This window comes from Heloderma suspectum, chromosome 7 (genome assembly GCF_057233095.1).
Source record: "Heloderma suspectum isolate Gila_16-S chromosome 7, 16-S_ref, whole genome shotgun sequence".
In the NCBI taxonomy this organism is placed as follows: Eukaryota; Metazoa; Chordata; class Lepidosauria; order Squamata; family Helodermatidae; genus Heloderma; species Heloderma suspectum.
The window spans coordinates 112,216,406-112,240,396 of record NC_139464.1 but is presented as its reverse complement, the minus strand read 5'-3'; the positions used below and the strand labels follow the sequence as shown (position 1 = coordinate 112,240,396).

Below are 23,991 nucleotides of genomic sequence, written 5' to 3'. Positions count from 1 at the left end.
ACAACCAGTGAGCCACCAAGCCAAAGCAAGCCCACGGCTATGTGCTGCGGAGTATGAGGGGGTCAATAAACTTATTTTTGCTGCCTGCCTGGGACTGAAAAAAAGGGGAGGGGTTGAGGACCTGGCATGCCACAGTACAAGCCAGGTGGGCTGCGTTTGGCTTGGCGGGGCACAGGTTGTGCAGGTTGTAGTTACTACTGTCCTTTTGGGATTTGGAACATCAGGCAAGGCTTCCCATAGTGCCTGTACAGCCACCATTGCTGTCATTCAGTGTTCATGTATACTTTTGTGAATTAAGATATGTACAACTCTTGTCTTAATTCTTTGGCTTTGTAAATCAAATGTTTACAAAGTTGGATGGCGGCCCATTCATTTCTAGAGAGTTTGTGCCATTATGGCCCTTAAAAGCCAGTGCTGTGATCTTACACACAATTAGGCTGCTTAATACCATTGGATTCAATGGGATTTAAGCAGCACAGCTGTGTAGGATTGCAGCCTGGATTACCCACATGCTTTTATGTATTTGTGAATTGTTTTATGGGTCTGACCTTAAACCAAAAATGCTGTCAGGACCGCACAGAAGTCAGTGGGGTGCCAAGATGTTCTTAGTTCTAGCTTTATATATTATGCTAGTGCCAAGGGTTTTTGTCAGTTAATATAAATACCCTAATTAGTGGTTGATAAATCCACTAATGAGGGGAGCTAGCAAAGCTACCCTTTAGATACATAGAAGTCTACAGAGAAATCATATGTAAAGTTTAGAGTGCCTCTGAAGATCCAAACCTCCTTATTCCTGGAGCAGTGAATCACAAAACTATTTTTGCAGCAGAGTACTTTGAAAATAACCCAGTTCTATTCATTGATCCTCTGTGAGATGCTAGGGAAAGTTAGTGGGAGTAAGAGATGCCTGGGCCAGGAGCCTGAAGATGCAAGATGAATGGGCAAAATACTTCTGTAAAGCAGAGCCAATAGGTGCAGCCGAACCTACATAAATCACTCCACCTAAATTAGGCTGTGAAAGAGAATAAACAACAGAAACACAAGATACTTGGTAAATATTATGAGCAAAGTAAGCATATGTCAGTTTAAATCAGTTATTAAAATTCAACAAGTTTGGATTAATTGAGCTTAATGTTTTCTTAGTGATTTGACTACTCAAGAACGTCAAGGGAGAGATTCACTATTTCCCATGGCCATATCCATGCTCTTTCCTCCTTAGAGCTAATTTGGCATATGGCCATAAAACCTGTTCATGCTTATTAGTTGGGAGTTGAGCTAAAAGTCTTAATTGGGTACATTGGTTCACACATTGATTCCCTGGCTCCTTAGACTGCAATCCTATGCACACTTACTTGGAGGAAGTCCCACTGAATTCAGTGAGATGTAGTTCTGAAGAAAAGTTATTTATTTATTTGCTTACAGTATTTGTATGCTGCCCAATAACAGGTGTCCAGGCAGCTTACAACAATAAAATATTAAAAAACAGTAACAAACAATAAAAGAGTAAAAATGTAATATGAATATTTTAGCAGCAGGAGCAGCAAATAAAATACTATGCTAAGATACAAAGCACCACTAAAAGTACACAGTAGATCTAAAGTTCAGGGGTTGAAAATTGTACAGGTCTAAAAAGTCTGAGAAAATAAAAAGATCTTCAACTGCCACTGAAAAGAGTATAAAGAAGATGCAAATGAACCTCTTGTGGGGGTGGGGATTTCAAAACTGGGGTGCTACCACTGAAAAGGCTTGTCCCCAGTGGCTATCCCTCGCACCTCACTTGGCTGGGGCATCCAGAGAAGGGCCTCTGTGATCTCACAGTCTGGGTATGAGGAGGCAATCCTCACTCAGTATGAACATCCTACACTAGCTTCTTGGTACTTTGTATTTCACGCTCAGGGACTTTAGAAAGGGGAACATAACACCAGATGCAGTGGTAATGCTGCAGGGTGAACAGGAAGACCCATCCTCTTGTAGATAGCTATTTGTGAAAAGGGCTATAACCCCTTGGTAACCTGTTTTGGGGGTGGGGAGCAGTATTTTCCCTTCGGCAAAAGACTTGATTTTTATTACAGCCCATATACGATGTCCCATACAGCCATGGACCATCAGCCCTATTTCTATCTGGATAACCCTTCCCTTTTATTTCCATAGTCCCAGTCTAGAATCCATCTCTCGGTCAAGACAGAATATGATGCCCTATACAAAGCACATTCCAGTAATCTAACTTGGAGGTTACCAGAGCATAGACTACTGAAGCTGGGATATCCCTGTCCAAATAGGGGTGTTGCTGGGCCTCACCAGCACTGAGGCCATCTGAGCCTCAAGTGGCAACGATGACTCCAGGAGAACCCCCAAGGTATGAACCTGCTCCTTCAGGGGAGCACAACCCCATCCAGAACAGGATGAACACCATCCAGGGAGAAGAACCACTAATTAACAGCATCTCAGTCTTGTCTGGATTGAGTTTCAGTTTATTAGCCATCATCCAGTTCATTGTGATAGCCAGGCACTGATGCAGTACATGTACAGCCACACCTGATGAAGATAAAAAGGAGAAATAGAGCTGCATAGCATCAACATATTGATAACAATGCAACAGTCTCATTCAAGAGCATCTGGAACTGGCCTTCTCTTTGATATATATTCATCTGAATATTTCAATGTGCAGTGCATCATATATAAACCAGCTATGCCAGAATGCATGGGGAAACATGGGGAAGACATAAGTGCAGGGGATAAGTGGGTCCCTTTTTGGCAAGGCAAATTATTGGCATGGGGCCCTGAACTGAACTGGGACTGCAGCATGGGAAGAAAGGGTTAAAGGCCCCCTACCACCCCCACATATGGTAAGGTCCCAATCCAGATCAGGTCTGTGTGCTTGCTTTTGAGCAAAGGGGAAAAAATAGAAACAGCTGCTAGCTACATCTTCAACATGTAGTTTGACCTGTAAAGATGTTGTCCTACATAGATGCGCTCCACTAAATCTCCACAAAACAGCAACTTTCATTTTTCTAAATGCTTAAAATGGGCCAAAGCTAAAAGCATCAACGACACAGTTTTCATAACATGCATTTTTGCAAAAGAAAAACTCTTTTTACATGAAGTTAAATATTTCTGCTGAGATGGGAGATGAACTCCTGATTATGGCAGCGGCTTAGAAGGGAAGGCCATCAGACCAGAATTAGAAGGGAAAAGCATATCCCTATATTTTGAAAGAACGTAATCTACGTTTTTACAACTGAACAGCAGAGCACAGTACTCTCTAACAAGCATTGACTTTAATTGACTATGACCTTGGCCAAGTAATTTTCTCTGCCTCAATTTTAAAATACCCAACTCAGATGCGTTTCTGGATCTTAATTAAATATTGCAATCATTTGAGATGCTCCAATGAAGGGGGGAAATTATTATTAATCTGTTTCCCAACTCCTTCCTATATCTATGGTTAGCAATAGTGTTTTTTTTTAAAGGCATCTACTGCCAGATGTGTTGCTATTTGGCATCCAACCAGGCCTTTATGACCTCCTATTGATCTGGAATGTTTTTAGAAATAACTAAGTAGACATATATAGAATGAGATTGGGAGCAAGCCAATGTTTACTAAAGTCAGTGGTTATCCTTCAATGGGGCTTTGGGTGCAGTTTATACTGCATGCTGCTGTTTTTCAAATTATACCAGTGCAATGCCTGTCGTGTGTCTGTGTGTGTGTGTGTGTGTGTAGATAGATGTAGGGAGGGCCTCAGTCCATTTTATGGTGAAAGACAGATTATGAAGGGAGTGGAGCTGTGTGTGTGTGCTTTCTCACACACGATGTATCTCTGCCTGCTCTGCATATCCGGACAGGTGTAAAAAGAACTGCCTTCAATACCTGTACCTCTAAGGGCACAATCCTATGCATGTTTAGACAGCGAAAAAGCCTACAACTCCCAGCATTCCCCAGCCAGCATGGGGGATTGTGCCCTAAGACACTCTAGTGCTTCCGAGCAGGGCTCCTAGCACTACCAATGAGGACACATTGTGCAGCTAATGATCTTAACGGATTCTCTGCAATAAGAAGTGGTAGGAACACACAGGAGGGTCATGAGTGGAAGATGGCATCATCTGGACCTAGGGATTTTGGAGGATTCCGTTGCGGTGGGGGGAAGCTTGGCAGGTTTTCTCCAGTTCGGCCCTGCGGATTTTGTTCTGTTTCCTTCTGCTGGCATCGAATCATTCTGTGAGCTAATATGCAAATTTCCATGTTGTTGTTTTTTAATGGCTGCAATTTGCACACTTTTAAAAAACCAGGTCCCACACCCTGACGCATTTATGGCACGGGATCAGCTTCGGTCACCCTGATGACCTTTATTAGGAGAGGGACAGAGGTACTGTGCCGCTTGTTACTCTTACTCTATCTTTCCACTGCTTTTGATACCATTGATGCTCCTGGATCGACACCGTAGACTGGGGGCACTGTTCTATGGTTGTTCTGCTCCCATCCACAGGGTGGGTTCCAAAGAATAGCATTGGGGGACTGCATGTCAGCCCCCTTAAAGTGTTGCTGTGGGGTACCCCAAGACACCATCTTGTCTCCAATACTATTTAAATATATCTATATGAAGCTGCTCAATACAGTCATTAGGGGATTTTGGGCTGATGACATCGAGCTCTTTTTCTTTATTACTTCTGAATCAGGAGAGGCTATGTATGATCTAGATCATTCTTGAATGTTGTGGTGGGCTGGATGAGGGCCAATAAGCATCAGCTTATTGGCCCTCATCCGACAAAACAGAGGCACTCTGGGTGAATGGTCCCCAGGCCTGGGAATTAAGAGAATTACCACCTCTGGATGGAGTTGCACTCCCCCTGAAGGCAAAGGGTGCTCCTGGATCCATCATTGTCACTGGAGATCCAAGTGAAACCTGTGGCTATGAACACCTACTACCAGCTTATGTTGATTTGCTAACTGTGCCTGTTCCTGGACAGGGATAGTCTAGCCACTAGGATCAATGCACTGGTCACTTCGACATTAGATGACAGTAATGTGCTCTATGTGGAGAAGTCCATAGGGTTGGTCCGGAAGCTAAAGCCAATGCAGAATGCCGTGGCTAGGTTATTGACTAGGGTGCCTTAATGCACATGTATTAAGCCTGTGCTAAAGAATGTACATTGGCTGCCAGTCTGATACCAAGGTTGGTTTAAGGTGCTGATATTAGTATACAAAGCCCTATACAACTCAGAAACAGATTACTTCAGGCAACGTCTCCCCCTATACCACCCTCTCAGGGAGCCCACCCTGTGGAGTGATCTCCCCTCTGCAGTATGCCAGGCCTCAACAACACCATGTTTGAGGCATTTATTGAAAATGTATCTTTTTACTTTGCCTTTCCCCAAGCCATGACCTGTCTTTGAATCAGTCGCTAATATGGTTCTCTGCATTGTATTGTACTTTTTTTTTGTAACCCACTTTGGGTTTTATGTGGGTGTGTAAATCTACTGATACAGATAGAGGTGTGCAACACACTATGGATGGAGTTGCACGCTCCCTCAAGAGTTAGGTACACAGCTTGGGAGTTCACTTGCTTACTATGGAGACACAGGTGGCATTGGTGGCCAAGACTGCTGTTTAGCAGCTTCAGCTAGTTTGCCAGCGGTGTCCTTATCTAGAGAAAGCTGACCTTGCCTCATTAACATGTGCCTTGGTTACATCCAGTCTTGAATACTGTAATGTGGTTTCAATGGGGCTACCTGAAGAGACAGTCTGGAAGCTACAATTGGTGCAGAACACAGCAGCCAGAATACTTCCAGGAGCTAGGCGTTTGGATCATTTTACATCTATTCTGAGCCAGCTACATTAACTGTCTATTTCCAGGCCCAATTTAAGATGTTTGTATTAACCTTTAAGGCCCTAAACCTGGGGTAGACAACCTAGGGCCCTTCAGATCTCTTGGATTACAACTCCCATCAGTCCCAGCTAGTATGGCTAATGGTCAGGGTTATGGGAGTTGCAGTCTAAAACACCCCTACCCTAAACTGTTTGGGACCAGGTTATTTAAAGGACCGTCTGCGCCTGTTTGAGCCTGCCTGAGGTTTAAGATCAGCATCCAAGGCCCTGCTCTCTGGTCCACAAGTAAGAGATGTGAGATTGGGGATGCCAGGCACAGGACCTTTTCTGTGGTGGCCAACACCTTTAGAATGGCCCCTTCTTTTTTGACCTTCAGAAGGATTTTAAAGACTTACTTATTCCAGTTTGCATCTAGTTCAATTTAGTGAACTGAGCTTTTATCTCTGGCTTTAGCTGCTGCGGCTACTTTATTTGTTATATCTTTATTGTTTTAATGATTTATGTACTGAACATTGTTTTTCGATTTCGATTTTGATTGTGTATTTTGTATTTTTAATTAGCCGTAATCCTAGCGTGTGTCATCGTGGCCACATCATGTGATGAGCTCACGCTGCTAGAAGATGTGGTAATGCCTGGGCGCTCTCTCAGATGAAGTTAGCTGTGTGGGCTTTCCTGGTTTATGTCACATTCTTCAGTGAGCACCATCACATGCTCATTGTGAAATGCAGGCACTTGGGATTTGTTCTAGCTTGCACGATCAACACTCATTGACTGTAGCATCAAGTAAAAGCTTGGTTGTGTGAACGTGCCATCAAAAATCCAGCAGCATGGATAGAGCTTTCATATTACCTGAAGTTGCTTCAAGTGCAGTACTTTTTAAAGGATTCAGTTCACATATTTGGCTGCCAATCATCAAGTAACCAAAAAAAAAAGAGAGATCAAGTGATGTTCACACAGGAGTGAATCAGCCCTTGGAAAAGGCCTACTGTGTAGGTGGGGGCTTTTCTGGATTCCATTATCTAACATGTGTAGTGATGCCATGTTTCAATATTAGCATGGTGTTGATTAGGGTGGTCAACCTTTCAAGCAGCTGCTGTGACTGTGCCTTTAATAGCAACTTGATGTCAAGATACTGGGAGCTGATCATATTTATCTCCAAGTGGTGAAATCTCCACTGACTAATTTCTGCAGATGAGCTGGTGAGAAAGGCACCACAGGAAGTCAAGGTATGTTTCTGTAGTCAGTTGCAAATCTTACCGTTAATGGAGCATATGATTTTCATCCTCAGTGATCCTGGGTTATTCATCTTGTGGCCAGTTTCTGCATTAATATCTGGCATGCTAACTTCCAATATACATTGCACTACATTTGTTCTAATGTGTTATGACTCTGTTACTGTACACTTACAACACAAATTGATTATATCTACTATAATATGAAATTCTGTCAGGATGCATTTTTTATACTTATAAGGTTATGTTATATAAGAAACTACCCTTAAAAGCCAATTATATAGATTAGAATGAAAACATTTTGCGGGGGTGGGGTGGAAGGATGATTCACAGTCATGATAACATTATGCAACACGATCATTAAAAGGTAAAAATGCAGACATATTTCCACCTGAGTGAACAGCATAACCTGACCTAAGTACCAAGAGGAATAAATCCTTTCAGAAAATATAATCCCTTGATATAGGAAAGGGAAAACCCTAAATGTCTTTGTCTGCTCAATCAATAACACAATTATAGGAATAAATTTGTGGTCACCAATATTTAGAAGATGCCATTTTATATACTGATGATGTGAAGCCATTCTTAAAAATTGTCCACTTAAGAAGGAAACCTGCTACAGGCAAATATTTAGTAAGGTTATTCTTTCAATAGGCCTTGGCTATACTGACCACTTTAAATAATCTGATTTTAGAGAAGCACCTCAAGTCAAATAAGAAGAAAGGATAAATTGTTAATATATGTTGGAAGGGGGTAAAACCATGTACCATGCTCAGCTGAGCACTCAGGTTCTAAAGCAGCCTCCTCCAACTGGGTGCCTGCCAGATGCATTGGACGTGGGGATGTCAGAGAAATCCATCTGGGGGTGGAGTTCAATGAGTTTTTCTAGGCTCAGCCCCTTGGACTTCATTTCAGTTCTTGCTGCGGCGCCTGACTCAGTCTGTAGCGAGTCGGGCCAGTTCACAGATTTTCTGGGAATTTTGCACAGTTTGGGGGGAAGGCTCTGTGACTTGCACAAATATCTGAGCAATTTGCACAAATTATGGCCAAATTTGTTCAAATTGCAGCCAAATTTATGCAAATTGCAGCCGAATTTGCACAATGTGTGCAAATATGGCCATAATTTGCACAAATTCCTCAGAAATGTGCACAAATTGTAGAACCCCCCGCCCCCACGCAAAAAGTTCCCATTGTTCAGGGAACAGCATGCAGCTCAGTTTGCAGAACTCCATCAAGCCAAAAAGGAACCGGACTTCCCAGTGATGGACATCCCTAGTTGGCTGCGGGTTGCTGGGAGTCATAGTCCCACACATTTGGAAAGCACCAAGTTGGGGAAGGCCGTTCTAAAGATTCACAAGCTATCATAGAGTACATATGCAGCAGAATCAGGGGGCAGAATCAAATGTACAATCATACTGCAAGTGGCATAAACCATTTTAGAATGCTTACCCACAAACAGAAAACTAGAACGGCAGGAAAAGGACTAGGATGGATCTTGCAAGGAGGCTTTTTGCCCAGGGGTAGGGGGCATTACAAAACTACTATGTCTCACTTGCAGAATGAATTCTGAATTAGTACAGTGCAGTCTACAGTGCAGGATTCTGTGACTTCATTCTGTTGCATAGCTAGACCTAGAGTTTGTGTTGCAACTGTTTTTGCCGCAGCTACACCTGTGTTTCCCACAGGCTCTAGGGGAAACATCTGGAGGGCACCGGGTTGCCTACTCTTGACCCTAGAATCTTGGGCAACTGGTCAGACTCACACCTACAGGTCCTGCCCTGATTCTACTTTGTCTCTCGTTGGGGTAAATGTGTTTTCTCCTATGTGTTATTAAAAATGCCTGGAATCAGAACGTCAGGTAACATGGACATGCACTATGTGTTGGCAGGGGAGTGGGACTGTGCCTGGCGGCCCTTCCTCCTGCAGCCTCCAGGCACACCAGCCACATTCCCTGCTGGCAGCGGGTTCGGCATATGTGACGTGCATAGGGGCCCTCCATGTGAGGGGAATCCTGGGCCAGGCAGGACCCTCCTCCTTGCATGAAGGAGCTCTTATACTTTTTAGATTAGAAGGCTAAGACCTTCTTCTTCTGGTGAGCTGTAGTTTATCAGTTTTCCTGCTGGCTCTTTAATATTTTTAATGCTTTAATATTTTAAAGGGCTATATCAGTGTTTCAGTTATTATCTTATTGTTGCTTTGGGATTTTATGACTGTAAGTTGCCCTGAAGGCATTTGTCAGTTGGGTGGTATATAAATAAGAGCATATGTTGATACGTACGTAGGGCCCCTTTTCCTGCTCACCAAATATATGGATGGTTACAGGGCTTCTGTCTCTCAGGTACATAAATCAGTCTTCAACTTTCCATTCTTTCCTGCCATGGGCAAACCTTTCTCAGATCAGCATATCTCTGGACTCTCATTTTATTTAATTTATGTTATGCCACTTTATTCAAGCCTTATTCTTGCTCTAAATCCCTCAAAGTTCCCTTCCACCATATGTTGAACAAGCCCTCCAGAAAGTGTGTAAAGGTGTAGACATGCAGCCCTAAACAGTCAGGAGAAAGGAACTGCAGCGTTTGGATGGATAGGGCTCCTTAGTTCACGCCCACTGCATATTTAGGGATATGCACCTGCCTTTCAGACTTTACATATTTCCTGTGGGAAATACCAGTGTAGCCACAACAAATGCAATTGTTGCACAAAGTGAGGATTGGACCTCATATCACCAAGCACAGATGGGATGGTCAATGTGTTCAGTGATACATAATAGGTCATAACAGGTCAATGTGTTCAGTGATAAACTTTGTGGGAAAGTACTGCAGTCTTTCTATGGTGCATATTTGTATCATTCCCTACATCCCGGAATAAAAGGAGGTAAGGCCATATATTTTTCTCCCAATGGAAAATTAGCAGTCTCTTATCTCTGCTTGTACTCACTTTAACTTGCAGTGAATACCTGCACTATAAAATGCATATAGGTTTTATACCAGTCATGGCTTTTTCAAAGAATTTTGGGAATTGTGATTCAGTGAGTTGCTGAGAACTAACTCTTAGAGTCGGTGAAGATGTTTTTGTTTTAAAGTTGGGTGAGATGCTATTTTTGGAATGATTTTCCTTTCCTTTCCCGATTGATATCTAGAGCAGAGAATAAGATCACAGCAACTACTTTCCTGATTATAAAAAGTGCACTTTGCAGTTTTCGAACCACTAAGGAAGCCACTGCAGTCTTCCATTATTCTGTATTTCAGCTGTTGCGTTGTTCATGCAAGTAGACTCCTCCTCCATATGTGCAGTTATTTACAGTCTGCACTGGCTCTAAGAGATCTCTCATTCCCTTTCTGAGAACTACAGTTCCCAGGGGTCTCTTGGGAGAGGGAATTACTGATAGATCAGTTTGTCTGTAGTGCATACCCTAAGATTTCACTGTTGAGTGTCTTGCTTCTGTATGGCAGTTATAATGTAGAGGCCAGTCTTAAGAGCTCAGGGCCCGGAATCAAGCACCAGAGTTCAGTCCCCAAAGGGGGCTGTGCTATGACCTGGCCGCAGATCTGCTGACCACCTAGAGTCAGTGTGCACATTGGGACCTCTGTGTAAGTTTCTTCAAACAGCTTCCATGTGGCAACTGCTTCCTATGGCAGCCATAATGTGTAGAATGCCTTGCCCCATGGATCAACCCCACCCTGCGGAGTGTTTCCAGGGCATGCCCACACATTCCTAATAGTGGCTGGCACTGAGGTGTAGAAACCCTCCATGAGACAGGGAGAGGGCCCCCGAGTTATGTGATGAATCCCTTTTACTGTTGCATCCAGTAGATGCTATCAGGAGGCTGTTTCAAGTTGACCCCATGTGTAGACTGGCCATTTATATAGCAGCCTAAAGATGGAAGCACAATTACAATCTGATATTGGTGCTAACCTTATCCTTGCAGTAGCATACCAAGAAGTGATCGGAGCCTTCTGACCTTACTGGTACTATCACCATGCTGCAAAAGGTGGTGGCCGTGGTGTCGGGGGATAGAAGGACAGATTCTGAACTGAATGTAAGATCTGTAAGCCGAGTCTGTGCTGATCACGCAGTGGGAGGAAGGTCCCGGGCACGAGGATCCTTAGGGCGCCTGGCCTAGCCTGTCGTATAAATATATATCACATCGTTAGCAGGGTGGAGGAACTAGTCTGCTGGAACCAGGGATCCCAAGTGCCCCATGGCTGGATGGACACACAGAATTTGCATCAGGTTTCTGCAAATTGGGCCTGAGTCTACAATGGATGTGTTTCTAAGACTTGGTACTTTTGAAGTGTTCGAAGACTGCATCCAACATTACATATTTACAACATAGGCATGCTCCTGGAAGTCACTCAAATGCCTCAACTTGCCATCACCTTAACTTAAGCTAGGAAGAGGGACCAATATTTAGCCCTTAAACCTGTTTTCAGTTCATAGCGTTCAGTCCTGGAATAATTTAAAATAAGAGAGAGAAGGAACCTCTGAACATGTGCAGAGTCTCTTTCCCTTGCTCTTAAGTAGCTGGAATCAGCCCCCTTATACATAACATTAAGTTTAAAGGGCTTCCAAGACAGGGCATGATGTGAGGGAATAATGATTACGTAATCAGCACTTTTTACTAGTAGGGAGGCTTGAGCCTTGGCCACATAAGCCTCTCAATAAGCACTTATTGCAGGGTTGAGAAACCTGGGGCCATCCAGACATTGGGCTACAATGCCCATTATCCCTGACTATTGGCCATACTGGCTGAGGGCAATGGCATCTGGAGGGCCACAGGTTTCTCACCCCTGACTTATTTAATTAGTTTTAATGCCCATGGTACATTGCAGAGCAACATAAGCCAAAAGAGTCCTGCAATCTAAATTCTGGCAGTGGATGAGATAGCAAAAGGAGATCTTTTGAAATTTTGACTGGCATTTCATAAGCAAATAAGAAATCAGCATTTTGTATTTATCTTCTTTAGATAATGTATTATTTGACATGAACAGGCACGGTACAAATTCAGAAGTTACCATCTATGAAAAGATAGTCTGTCACTTTCAACAGACTTGGAACAGCTTCCATGTGGTACAATCCCCTATCACAGCAGGCTATATATATATATATATATATATATATATATATATATTATATAGTGATCACATTGACAGGGAAGATTGCATGTTTTCCCCCCTGTGCATTTGGCAGCCCATCTGGAGGGAGGATGCTAACTGGGAGGGAAAGCCCCACACAATTGCCACTATCCATATGCATGCCCCTACAGCAGGGATAGGGAACCTTTTGGGCCCATGGGCACATTTGGAAATTTGAGAAAGCATAAAATGGCTGCCAGGGTAGTGACAAGGGACAGGTAGCCTACCCAGAGGCGTTCATGACAAATTAAGAGGGCAGCAGCTAAAGGCTCTCACTTCCCTTTGAAGCAATCCCAGCTGCCAGTAAGAAAATATAAAAATATTTTCAAATACAAATTGGGAGGAATAGGGTGTCTCGATGGGCACCAAGGAAGGTGGCTGAGGGCATGCTGGTGCCCAAAGGCACCACATTGCCTAGGCCTGCCCTACAGCATGGGGTCACACCATGTGGTTCCTCCCATGTTACTGGTAACTTACTTCCCTGTTATTCAGTGAGGTAATAGCCACCAACCTTCCAGTTACATACTGTACCTAGAGTTGTACAATTGTAACTTAGAAAAGTCCTGTTCACCTGTTCCCAAGAACGTGTGACGGCTCAAAGGGGGGATGGGGATGCACAAGCTGGCCTTTCCCCCAATGTCTCCATGCCCTGGACTCTGCTCCTTCATTCCCTGACCTCACTGTGTGGAGCAGGGAGGTCTGAAGGAGGGTTTTACTCATGTTCAGTTGAGCTTGGGCATATATGCTCTGTGCAGTCAGGGACCCTATATGCAATTGAACATGAGTAGAGCCAGTGCTGGCTGGTGTCTACTGGCACTGGTGGGGTGGCGGGCACGGTCACCATCTTTTGAATCCCCAACAACCCATAACACAAAAAGGGGAAACTGAGGCAGATCAGCTTTAAGATCATGAGTGTAAAATGGGAGTGGGGGGGATATCCACACAAAAGCACTTCTGTGGATGCACAGTATCCTGTTCCAGCAACAACACCCATTGTACTGAGAATCAAGTAACTTGATCTTGAGTGCAAAATAGCGTGTGTGCACGGGGGAGTCCACAAAATAGTAATAATAATACCCAGCAGCAAGTACTGAGAGCATCCACAATCCACTCCTTTGCGTGTCTACCACAAAGCATCTCCCAAACTACTCCTCTGCCTATCTATTCAGAAGTAACTGTGAGAAGCAACACAATACAAAAATTCAGCTTATACATGTCTGCTCAGAGGTAAGAAGGCCTGGATTACTCAGGAGTAAGCATGAGAGTGAATAACCTGCAAGGTTGGCTGGCTGGGTTTGGATAATAACAACAGTTTGGGGGTGGATTTAACTAAAAAAAAAAAAAAAGAGGCAAAATAAAGAAAGACAATCTCTGTATCTCCCCATTTTTCTTCCAGTACTTGGATCTATTAGACCAAACATGATATCTGTGAACATTTGTAACTCTTCTAATTTCCAGTCCAATCCATTGCAAAGGGCACGTATAATAGAAAAAGTTCATAAGGCAGTAAGTAAGTAGCATACTGATTTTATCATTTGTGATGCGTGGATAACACATAGCCTTTCTCTCTTGGGATATTTATTAAGCCCACAGCTGTGATTAGTGGCTTATATGAAAGATCAATGCTTGCTTTGCATTGACTTTTGGTGACCTCTGATCCTGGCAAGAAGCTTTCCTTTTCTTTTCAGCATATTATGCCTTGGATTGGATGTGTTGTTGCAAGGACTTTTCACTATGCAGATTACAAAATGCAGCTGGGCCAAGCCAAGCAATGCTGCTAGCGCACATAGGGAGCAGCATGGAAGTGTATGTGGCCGGCTGCGGCTACATGGCGTCGTTACCCCAGCAAGTGCACGTGTGCACAATATGCAGGGTGCCCTGGAAACCCGCTCTTAGATATGTTGGCTGCTTGAAGAATTCAGTCTTCGCAAATCCTGATGTGAAACAGGTCAGTTCATACTTCCCAAACTAATATATGGACAGGAGTTTACTTTATCCCCCAGCTTTTACATGGCAGTTCTCAGCTCACAGAAAAACCCATATCAAAATGTGTATTGAAAAATGAGTATTTTGAGAAAAAAAACATTTTTGAAATGTGTATTTTAAGAGGAAAAGCATTCAAAACTATGTATTTAAATACACATTTTCATGCATCTTGAAACAAAACACAGATTAATGCAGAAATGGGGTGAACACATGCAAAAACAACATGGCCCAGCAATATACCGATTCATCCATCCCTAGATAGAAAGCATTAAATCTTTTTTGGTACAACAAATTCTACTGTGGGCATATTGTAAATTATAAGGAGGAATGTCTTAAGATCTGTGTAAATGACTAATATGAAGGATATGTCCTTGGGATTCTGAGAAGGATCCTAGAGGGTTGCTCCAATTTCTTTATAAGGATTTATATGCAGCCTCTCCAACAGAAATTGTCCAAACTGGCCACCCCCACCCCCACCAAAACCCTACTTGTGGAATTAAAAACAGAACAATTAAAAATTCAGCATAAATACAAATCTACAAGAACAACAGCAAGCAAAATCAGCTAAAAGCTTTGGTAAATTAAAAACAAAATAGGTTTCCATGCACAGATCCAATGCAACCTCCAGTTATAGTACAGGCTGCAGAACCCATCTGTCTTACAATGCAGCTGTTGAGTGCACATCTTGACCTAGAGCAGGGATGGGCAACCTAGTGCCCTCCAGATGTTTTGGAGCTCAGCTGCTATCTGCTCCAGCTAGCGGTAGTCCAAAACATCTGGAGGGCACCGGGTTGCCTACTCTTGACCCTAGAATCTTGGGCAACTGGTCAGACTCACACCTACAGGTCCTGCCCTGATTCTACTTTGTCTCTCGTTGGGGTAAATGTGTTTTCTCCTATGTGTTATTAAAAATGCCTGGAATCACAGAACATCAGGTAACAGGGCCCACAATTAGCTAAGAGGACTGACCAAACCAGTTTAGTTCTTGTTTTCTTTCTTCTCTTCCTTCTTTTTGCAAAATAGAGACAAATCTTGTCTATAAGTGATGAAATATTCAGCTGCTCAACTCAACAAGCACCAGAGGCAGTAACACCAAATTAACCTTGAATAACGTAGTTGAAAGCCCCTGTAGTGCTGCTTCTCTAGGTGCACCTTAAATGATTCACTGCCAAGTAAATAAATAAGTTAGGTACAATATGCCACATGGAACCTGAAATAAGAATTTAAAAAAACACAGCTAGATTTTATTGGATGGACTGGTTGTTTAGAAGCGTTGCGTTCTTTCAAACACCATCATTTTTTTTCTTCAGGCATGGACGCTTTGTATGAAAAATAACATTATTTTAAAAGGTAGAATAAACATTTAGGGCTGATTTATAAGGGACGCAGAGCTCGCAGGAAGCATTTGCCTGGCCATGTAGGGTTCCATGCAATTGTGTGTCTCATTTAAAAGGCTCTTACCCCACCCACTGTCCTCCTTTGTGCAGAGCACTCACATGTCCACTGTCTATGGCCCAGAGAACAGTCACCCCGGTGTTCAAATACTGCATACAAAGGGACCAGAATATGGGTTCACGACCCTTTTAAGTCAGCCTTCCCCAACCTAGTACCCTCCAGACGTTTGGGTTCTGGTCAACAAACTGTCCCCATCACTCAGTTTCCCACCAGTAAAGCTGAAATTCTAATGATATTAATAATGACATCTCACAAGATTGTTTTCAGGATTATTATCTAGCAGTGCATATTCAAAATCTTCTCTGCACTGTTTTACGCTCCTGGGCGACAGTCCAATGCACAATTATGGGCACTTTATGTATTTACTTAAATCCTTCCGAACTCTATGGTGCCTAACCACGCATAGTCCTGTAATGAATTGTGCCCCAAGTGTTGTGGGCCTTGTTGTGTGATGTACAGTGGTTCATCCTTTAGAATGTGCTGTTGCTTGGTTGTTGATGGACAACAGTGGTCACAAAGGCGAACTGGCTTCTCAGATATCTTGAATGTGAGCCCCACACAACTATTCTTATAACAACTACTATTATTATTACTATTTTTTAGGCAGAATCTAAAAATGGTCTTCTAAAATATACAGTAAACATTCTTCAGAACTACACACTGCTGTTTCGTTGGATTAGACACTGTATTACCTGACAAAAATGTATAAAACATAATTGGCCTTTAGTATTTATTCCCAGCTTGGTCCAGTCCATTTTTCGTAATCCTGCCAAGAATATATACCCTCAACACATAATTATCTGTTGAGCACGGGCCCAGTGCTCTTCAACATTTTTATTAATGACTTGGAGGAGGAGGTGCAGGGAATGCTGATCAAATTTGCAGATGACACCAAATTGGGCGGGATAGCTAATACTTTGGAAGACAGAAACAAAATTCAAAGTGATCTGGATAGACTGGAGCGCTGGGCAGAAAACAACAGAATGACATTTCATAGGGATAAATGCCAAGTTCTGCACCTAGGAAAAAGAAACCAAATGCACAGTTACAAGATGGGGGATACGTGGCTCAACCACACTACAAGCGAGAAGGATCTTGGAATTGTTGTCTATCACAAGCGGAATATGAGCCAACAATGTGATGTGGCTGCAAAAAAGGCCAATGCTCTTTTGGGCTGCATTAATAGAAGCATAGCTTCCAAATCCCGGGAAGTACTAGTTCCCCTCTACTCAGCACTAGTTAGGCCTCATCTGGAGTGCTGTGTCCAGTTCTGGGCACCACACTTGAAGAAGGATGCAGACAAACTGGAGAGGGTTGAGAGGAGGGCAACAAAGATGATCAGGGGACTAGAAACAAAGCCCTATGAAGAGAGACTGAAAGAACTGGGCATGTTTAGCCTTGAGAAGAGAAGACTGAGGGGAGATATGATTGCACTCTTCAAGTACTTGAAAGGTTGTCACAGAGAGGAAGGCCAGGATCTCTTCTTGATCATCCCAGAGTGCAGGACACGGAATAATGGGCTCAAGTTACAGGAAGCCAGATTCCGGCTGAACATCAGGAAAAACTTCCTGACTGTAAGAGCAATACGACAATGGAACCAATTACCTGGGGAGGTGGTGGGCTCTCCCACACTGGAGGCCTTCAAGACGAGGCTGGACAGCCATTTGTTAGGGATGCTCTGACTTGGATTTCTTCATTGAGCAGGGGGTTGGACTCGATGGCCTTGTAGGCCCCTTCCAACTCTACTATTCTATGATTCTATGATTCTGCCTTTCCCCACAAAGTGCTTTCAGCTGTGATTTCAGCCAACTTTTCTGACTGCCTGTTCCTTAAGCTAATTAATATATTGCATCTACAAGTGTTTTTCAGAGGATCACAGGACATGGAACAAGTCTTTGAGGAATCAAATACAGTCCAGAAATAATATCTAAAGTGATTGTGAACAGCGATGGCCCTCAGAACCCTAGCTAATGTAAACGGATAGAGCTACAGCAATTTTCAACTGCTGTTGGTAGGTTTGACCTGTGTTGGTATAGAGATCTGGCTTTGATCTGCTTCAGAAAACATAACATCTCCACCTCTTCAGAGAGCATTCTAAAAAAGAGATGTGGGTCTCAAGCTGGTCCTGATTTAGACATATGAAAGGATGAAGAAATGCCAAATGGAAAGCAGTTCCAACTAGAGAGGCCCCCTTTCCTCCACGGAGTAGTCTGCCAAGGGAGGTGTTTGCGTGTGCTCCATGCTACGGACAGATGGTGAGCATGGCCCTCATTGGAGGTGGCCCCTCAAGGAGTAACAGATACCCTAGGGCAGCCTTCCCCAAGCTGATGCCTTCTTGATGGGCAGCAGCCCTGACAATTGGCCACTCTGGCTGGGGCTGATGGGTGTTGTACTCTGACACATCTGGAGGGCACCAGCTTGGGGAAGGCAAGTTCAGAGTATAACCCATCATGGGCTACTGTGGCCCAGAACATGGGGACTCTACCTCAAGCCACTGGGGTACATCACACGGGAGCAGAAATCCGCTTCAATACTGGGGCTTTCTCTATCCAGTCTCATTGTGGGATCAGCTCAGGCTCTGTTACACAGCTGTTTCTATCTCGTTATATTCCATTCCTTACCTTTTCACGGGGCAACTACTTTTCCGGGAAAAGCCGTTACACCCAGTGGGGGCGTCGCAAAATTTCCTCCCTGGTTCCTGCCCCTTTCCCTCCACTCGCAGATTACTGGTGGTTTGGTTGTGATTGACATGCAATGCAGGTGGACAGCAACCTCCACCGAACTGCCCAAACCCCACCCCCGTAGGCACCGGCTTCCCAGCGAATTGCTGGCATGCGGGGCATTCTATGTGGTGGAGTAAGCACTCGAAGCCGGGAGCAAAAGTCATACATCGCATTTAGTCTTGGCATGGCGGAAAGCCGGCAGGTCAGTATACCAACATACTCACCGCCTCAATGTCACTGCCGTTGTCATCACGACCACACCCCTCACCAACAAACAAAAACCTCCCACTGCCGCACACACACAGTGGTTTCTTCACGGTATGGAAGATATACATAGGGAGGTCATGGCGCTCCTGTTGCGTGGGCTGAAAAAATACTGCATTTTTTCCATTTGGGGATACCACGGGATAGGCAGGGGGAAATGGCGGGAAAATCACTGGAAGATTACAGCGTTGTGTAATAGACCCGCAAACTTCCGTTGAGTGGCCAATCATGAATGTGCGATAAATTGCAGGTGCAGAGATGCCCACTCTCTCCCTATGAAGGAATGGGTGCTGACAGGAAGGGTCTGTTTGGTAGACAAGAACCACCTGCCCTGAGAGGGAGCTTTGGCAGTTCCATAGGGCAGGAACAATACGTAGTGATAGTCTAGAGCAGACATGGGGGCCATGTGACCCTCCAGTTGTTGAACTGCATCTTCCATCATTCATCATTATTGGCTATGCTGGCTGGGGCTGATGGGACTTGCAGCCCAACAACTATTCTATGATCTGGAGGGGCATATGTTCCCCAACCCGATCCAGGGTACAGGTGGGCAACTGGTAGTTCTTTCTGGACGCTGAAGCAGTTTTACTTGGCCTCTACCAGACTTTTCAGACAAGATGTGGGGAAAGGTTTGCACATAGATTCACTGTAAGATGAAATTGTTTTCCAATTGTCTAGAAGGGATTAAAGAAATTCCATACTTGAATATTACACATCACTGTTTGATTTTGAAGAGAACGCGTAAATAATAGGCAAGTCTGAATACTTGTATGCAACACTGCGCCTCAGTGCATGTGCTGGATGACGGTGAAGATCTTACTGCCAGATATTGCAGCAACTCTGTTATGGAGATTGACCATGTATGATGGGCTCCGGTGGAAACAAAGTGGTATCCCTGCTTTAGGGACAGGCGGCCACCTCCGAACTTGAAGGCACTCCCCTATCCAAATCAGGGCAAGCAGAGTGCAGAGGGAATCTTCTCCTCTGCGCTCCGGCCACCCTGCATTTGTGGCTAGACAGCTGATTTCATCTGTCTAGCTGTGGGACTTCAGAGTGAGGGCAGGGGAGGCCAGACAATGAGCATCAGGTAAAACTTCCTGACTGCTAGAGCAATACGACAATGGAACCAATTACTTAGGGAGGCGGTGGGCTCTCCCACACTGGAGGCATTCAAGATGAAGCTGAACAGCCAACTGCCAGGGATGCTCTGGCTTGGATTCCTGCATTGAGCAGGGGATTTGACTCGATGGTCTTATAGGCCCCTTCCAACCCTACTGGTCTATGATTCTATGATTCATAGGAAACATTGTACCAGTACTTCTGTGCTTCCCGACCCGGGAATGCCCCCTTTTGCCCCACTCCACGCTGCTCTTCCAAGCACGGAGCCTGGGGATGATACGTGCAGCCTACGAGGCAGTGGGGGTGGGGGCGGGGAGGTGGTTTTCTGGGAATTGGCCTTGGAGTCGGGCTCTGAGGTTGGTTCCCGGAAACCAAACAATCCTATGGCTGTTTAGCCGCTGTCTAGTGGCCATAGGATTGTGCCCTTAGAGAAGCACAATCCTATTGCTCCTCCATTTCAAGGGACAGTTTAAGCATCCATTTTAAATGGCAGGTTTGCATTTGGGAGGGGATGGCTGTCTGGATATCCTCTCTCACAGAATACCTTTTATCAGCTTAGGGTTGTAGTCAGAAGCTCAGAGGTGGACTGAGATAGTCTAGGTACAGTTCCCCATACTCTAATAACCTCTCATTTTGATTTCTGCAATGAGTTATATGTGGGATTGCCTTCGAAAATGGTCTGGACACTTCAGGTGGTCGAAAATAGGGCAGCCAGTTTGTTAAAGAGGGTGGTTGATACAATCATACTATGCCAGTCAGTTTCCAAGGCCAATTCAAAGTACAGGTATTAACCTTTAAGGTCCTAAATGACTTGGGGCCAGGTTACCTAAAGGATCACTCCCTCCTCATACCCGCCCAGACCCAAAGACCATCTTCTGAGGCCATTCTCCAGGTGCCCCAGCAAAATGAGGTAAGGTGGATGATTACTAAGGGGAGGGCCTTTTCAGTGGTAGCACCCCAACTGTGGACCACCCTCCCCAGAGAGGCTCACTTGACACCTACATTGCCATTTTTGGGGATGCAAGGTGAAGATTTTTATGTTCCTAGGCTTTTCAGTTTTAAAAGCATGTTTTAGCATTTTTTAGATCTTGAGCACTACTGTTGCTGGCTTTTGTTTTGTTTTTTGATGCTGTTTTAACTCATTTTTAACATTTTTCTGTGCACTGCACACTGAACTTATTGTTCATGGGCAGTACAAAATTCTGCAATAAATAAATAAACTACCAGCAATAAAACCTGAAAATAGAGCACTAATTGATAATTCTACCAGAGGTACATTATGGATTACATCAGCTGTTCTTAAGATATATCCTGGGGGTGGGGGGAGGACAGAATTTAATGTGAGTTGCCCTGTGAGAAGTAAGTAGATTGTTTTTTGTTCATGAATCACATGTTGTGCTATAAATTATTTCTAATATTGAGGATGTTGGGTTTCCTCAAACTGGGTTTGGGTTTTCCTCAACAGCCAGGACTCCTGTAGTTCTAGGGCCCATCTACATGGGACTTTTAGACATGGTTCTATTCCACCCCCAAGTCGATCATGTCAGATGACGCATGCTGCTCTCCATAGCTAGCCCAGCATTTCTTGCCTTAAATCCGGGTTTTTTTCAAACTCATCTCTTGTTGGATTTTCCTTTCACAGTAGCTTCAGTGCTGTTCGGGAGCCCGTGTGACCTCAGCTGGCTTTGGCAAGGGCTTGTGGAAGTAGCGCTGATTGGCGGAAGGGAAAGTTGTGTGGGGCAGGGGGAGAGCAAAGGGGTAAACATGTTCACGTGGAAGTAACTCATTGCCTTCCATTCTACTTTGCTGAGTACAAGAGTAGCCCTGCTGCTTTGAAACTGTGCTGTTGCGAACATGGGCTCGGTCGCTACCTCTCACTTTAAATATTGATTGAGCATGGGAGTGGGGAGGGCTGCCAGCCCTGCTGTTTTGAAACTGTGCAGCTACGAAGGAGCACAGCTGAGAAATGGTGGACGCCTGTTGATTCGAAGCTGTGCAGCTAAGAAAGGGTGGATGCCAGAGCAGATGATTCTCATGAACATGTACCCAGAAGCACTTCCTTCAGCCCATGTGGGAGGGGGTGGAAGCCTGTTGATTGGGCAGTTAATATACATCAAAGACAACATGCCAGTCGCTCTCCCTCCTCGCCGGCTCTGTGCTCTCTGCCCTCAGCGCTTCTTGCACTCCCACTCATTCTGCTCAGTCTCCATGTGGTGGCGGCTGCCTGCTTGCCTGCCCGCCTCATAAATGTGTGTGTGGGTGTTTGTGTGTGGGTGTGGGTGTCATAAACATCTACTCATAAGCAAGTCCTCCACTGCACTTTGTTGAACATGCGAGGGAGGAAGGGAGGGGGAGCAGACCTGCGCTCATTGGCTGCCCTGCACCTACACAATTGATGACGTTCATTTCTACTCACCCACCCCACCCCAACTAATGTGGCTTCAGTTCCCGATTGCTCCACAAAAACAGAGGAATACAGCACTGCATGTACTGTGGAAAGAGCTAATTCGTTTCTGTGAAAATGCGGATTTTGACCAAACAGAAAAAGCGCTTCTGTTTAGATTGGGCCCTAGTCTTCTCTGTAGCATTTGGACTGTTTACTTGCAGAGTTTCTCTGGACATACTCAGCAATATCCTCTCTGCATGCAGAGTACATCTGTCCTGCTCCAGGGCATACCACTTCTTCCTCCACGCCCCTCACGGTATGAAGAAGCCCAACTAAATGTAATTGCAGAGTCCATACGTGATCAGCTCAGCCTTGTTTAATTAATCCTCCATGAATCTTCTAGTGGCTAGAAAACCAGGTGGAATGGCATAATTTCCATAGCTCTCCAATCAGCCTCAGCAAGAGCATAATGGCAAACAGTTCTGAAGGTGTTTATGCATTATTATTTGACGCATGGAGCCAGGGACTTGTGACTGTTTTTTGTGCAATTTATTGAGCTGCTTCAGCTTGGCATCCTGAAGCTCACAAGTGGCTCTGCTCTTGAGCTCTTGACTTTATTAGAACTGGGAAGGAGGGGAATTCTGTGGACTCATGGGGTGACAAGGGAAGACTGTAGTAGGAAGGGCCAGTAAGGATGGAGCTTGTTCTTTCCATAACAGTAATTTACATCAACCTGCCTCCCACACTGAGAATTGTAGTTCTACTGTTTTCCACTTTAAAACAACAACACAGAGAGACTACACCCCCACCCCTGTTTCATTAAAGGACAGGTGATAAACTCTGATATCAAGCTTCTTCTAGCTTACGATGCTTCGCCAGAGTCCTCAATGGACTGTCCCCTAGTTCAGAAAATTGCCTTCCTGCTCCCATTCTCCCTCAGCTGTCTTAAGCATGTGTCCTACATTGGTGTTGGAATGGCGGCAAGAGGCCTACACAATGCCTGGGCCAGACAGAAGCTTCCACCAGTGCAAAGAATCGCTAGAGGGGGTGACTCCATTTTCTTTGTGCTGCTGGGAGAGCGTCACAGTGAAAAAGATTCACGTCTACTACTCAAACCATGGTTAGTGTTGCTAGCCCAGTCCCATTTTATTATTCTGGTCTCAAGTTTCAATACAATCCTACTCCATCTGGTTGTGAATATTCATAGGCTTTGTTTATTGCCTGTTTGGCAGAAGATATATGTAGAATTATCTATGTTATACAAATTGATTCCTTGCCATATTGATTTATACATGGGATATAGATGTCTGACCCAAATGCTAATCAAAATGGGGAATCCATTAATCTGGCCTAGTACTAGAAACAGCACCATTTCAGTCCCCTATATTTTAATTTGTTGCTACTTTTTGCCCTTTGGAAATTATTACATAATACAGTAGACCTGCCTTTCCCAACCTGGTACCCACCCCCCAGAGGTTTTGCGCATCAACTCTATTCAGTCCTGGCCAGCATGACCAATGGTTAGGGGTGATGGGAGGGCACCAGGTTGGGGAAGGCTGCAGTAGACAAACAAAAAGCATGGGAAGAATATAATTAAGGACGTAAGAAGAGCCCTGCTGGATCTGACCAAGAGTCCATCTAGTCCAGCATTCTGTTCACACAGTGGCCAACCAGCTGTTGACCAGAAAACCACAAGCAGGGCATGAGCGCAAAAGCACCCTCCCACCCATGTTCCCCAGCAACTGGTGTACATAGGCTCACTGCCTCTGGTACTGGAGGTAGCACATAGCCATCAGGACTAGTAACCACTGATAACCTTTTCCTCCAGGAATTTGTCCAACCCCCTTTTAAAGCCATCCAAATTGGT

The 23,991-nt window shown here is 44.4% G+C and overlaps 1 protein-coding gene across 1 annotated transcript in view; it reads right to left on the bottom strand.

Moving 5' to 3' along the window:
• Nucleotides 1-89: 89 nt before the first annotated feature.
• LMNTD1 (lamin tail domain containing 1) overlaps nucleotides 90-23,991 on the bottom strand; it is a 236,183-nt gene continuing 212,281 nt past the window's right edge. The window contains exon 13 of the mRNA XM_084811911.1: nucleotides 90-1,012. Coding sequence (XP_084668037.1) covers nucleotides 878-1,012 — 135 coding nt within the window. The 3' untranslated portion in view covers nucleotides 90-877. The remainder of the gene's footprint in view (nucleotides 1,013-23,991) is intronic.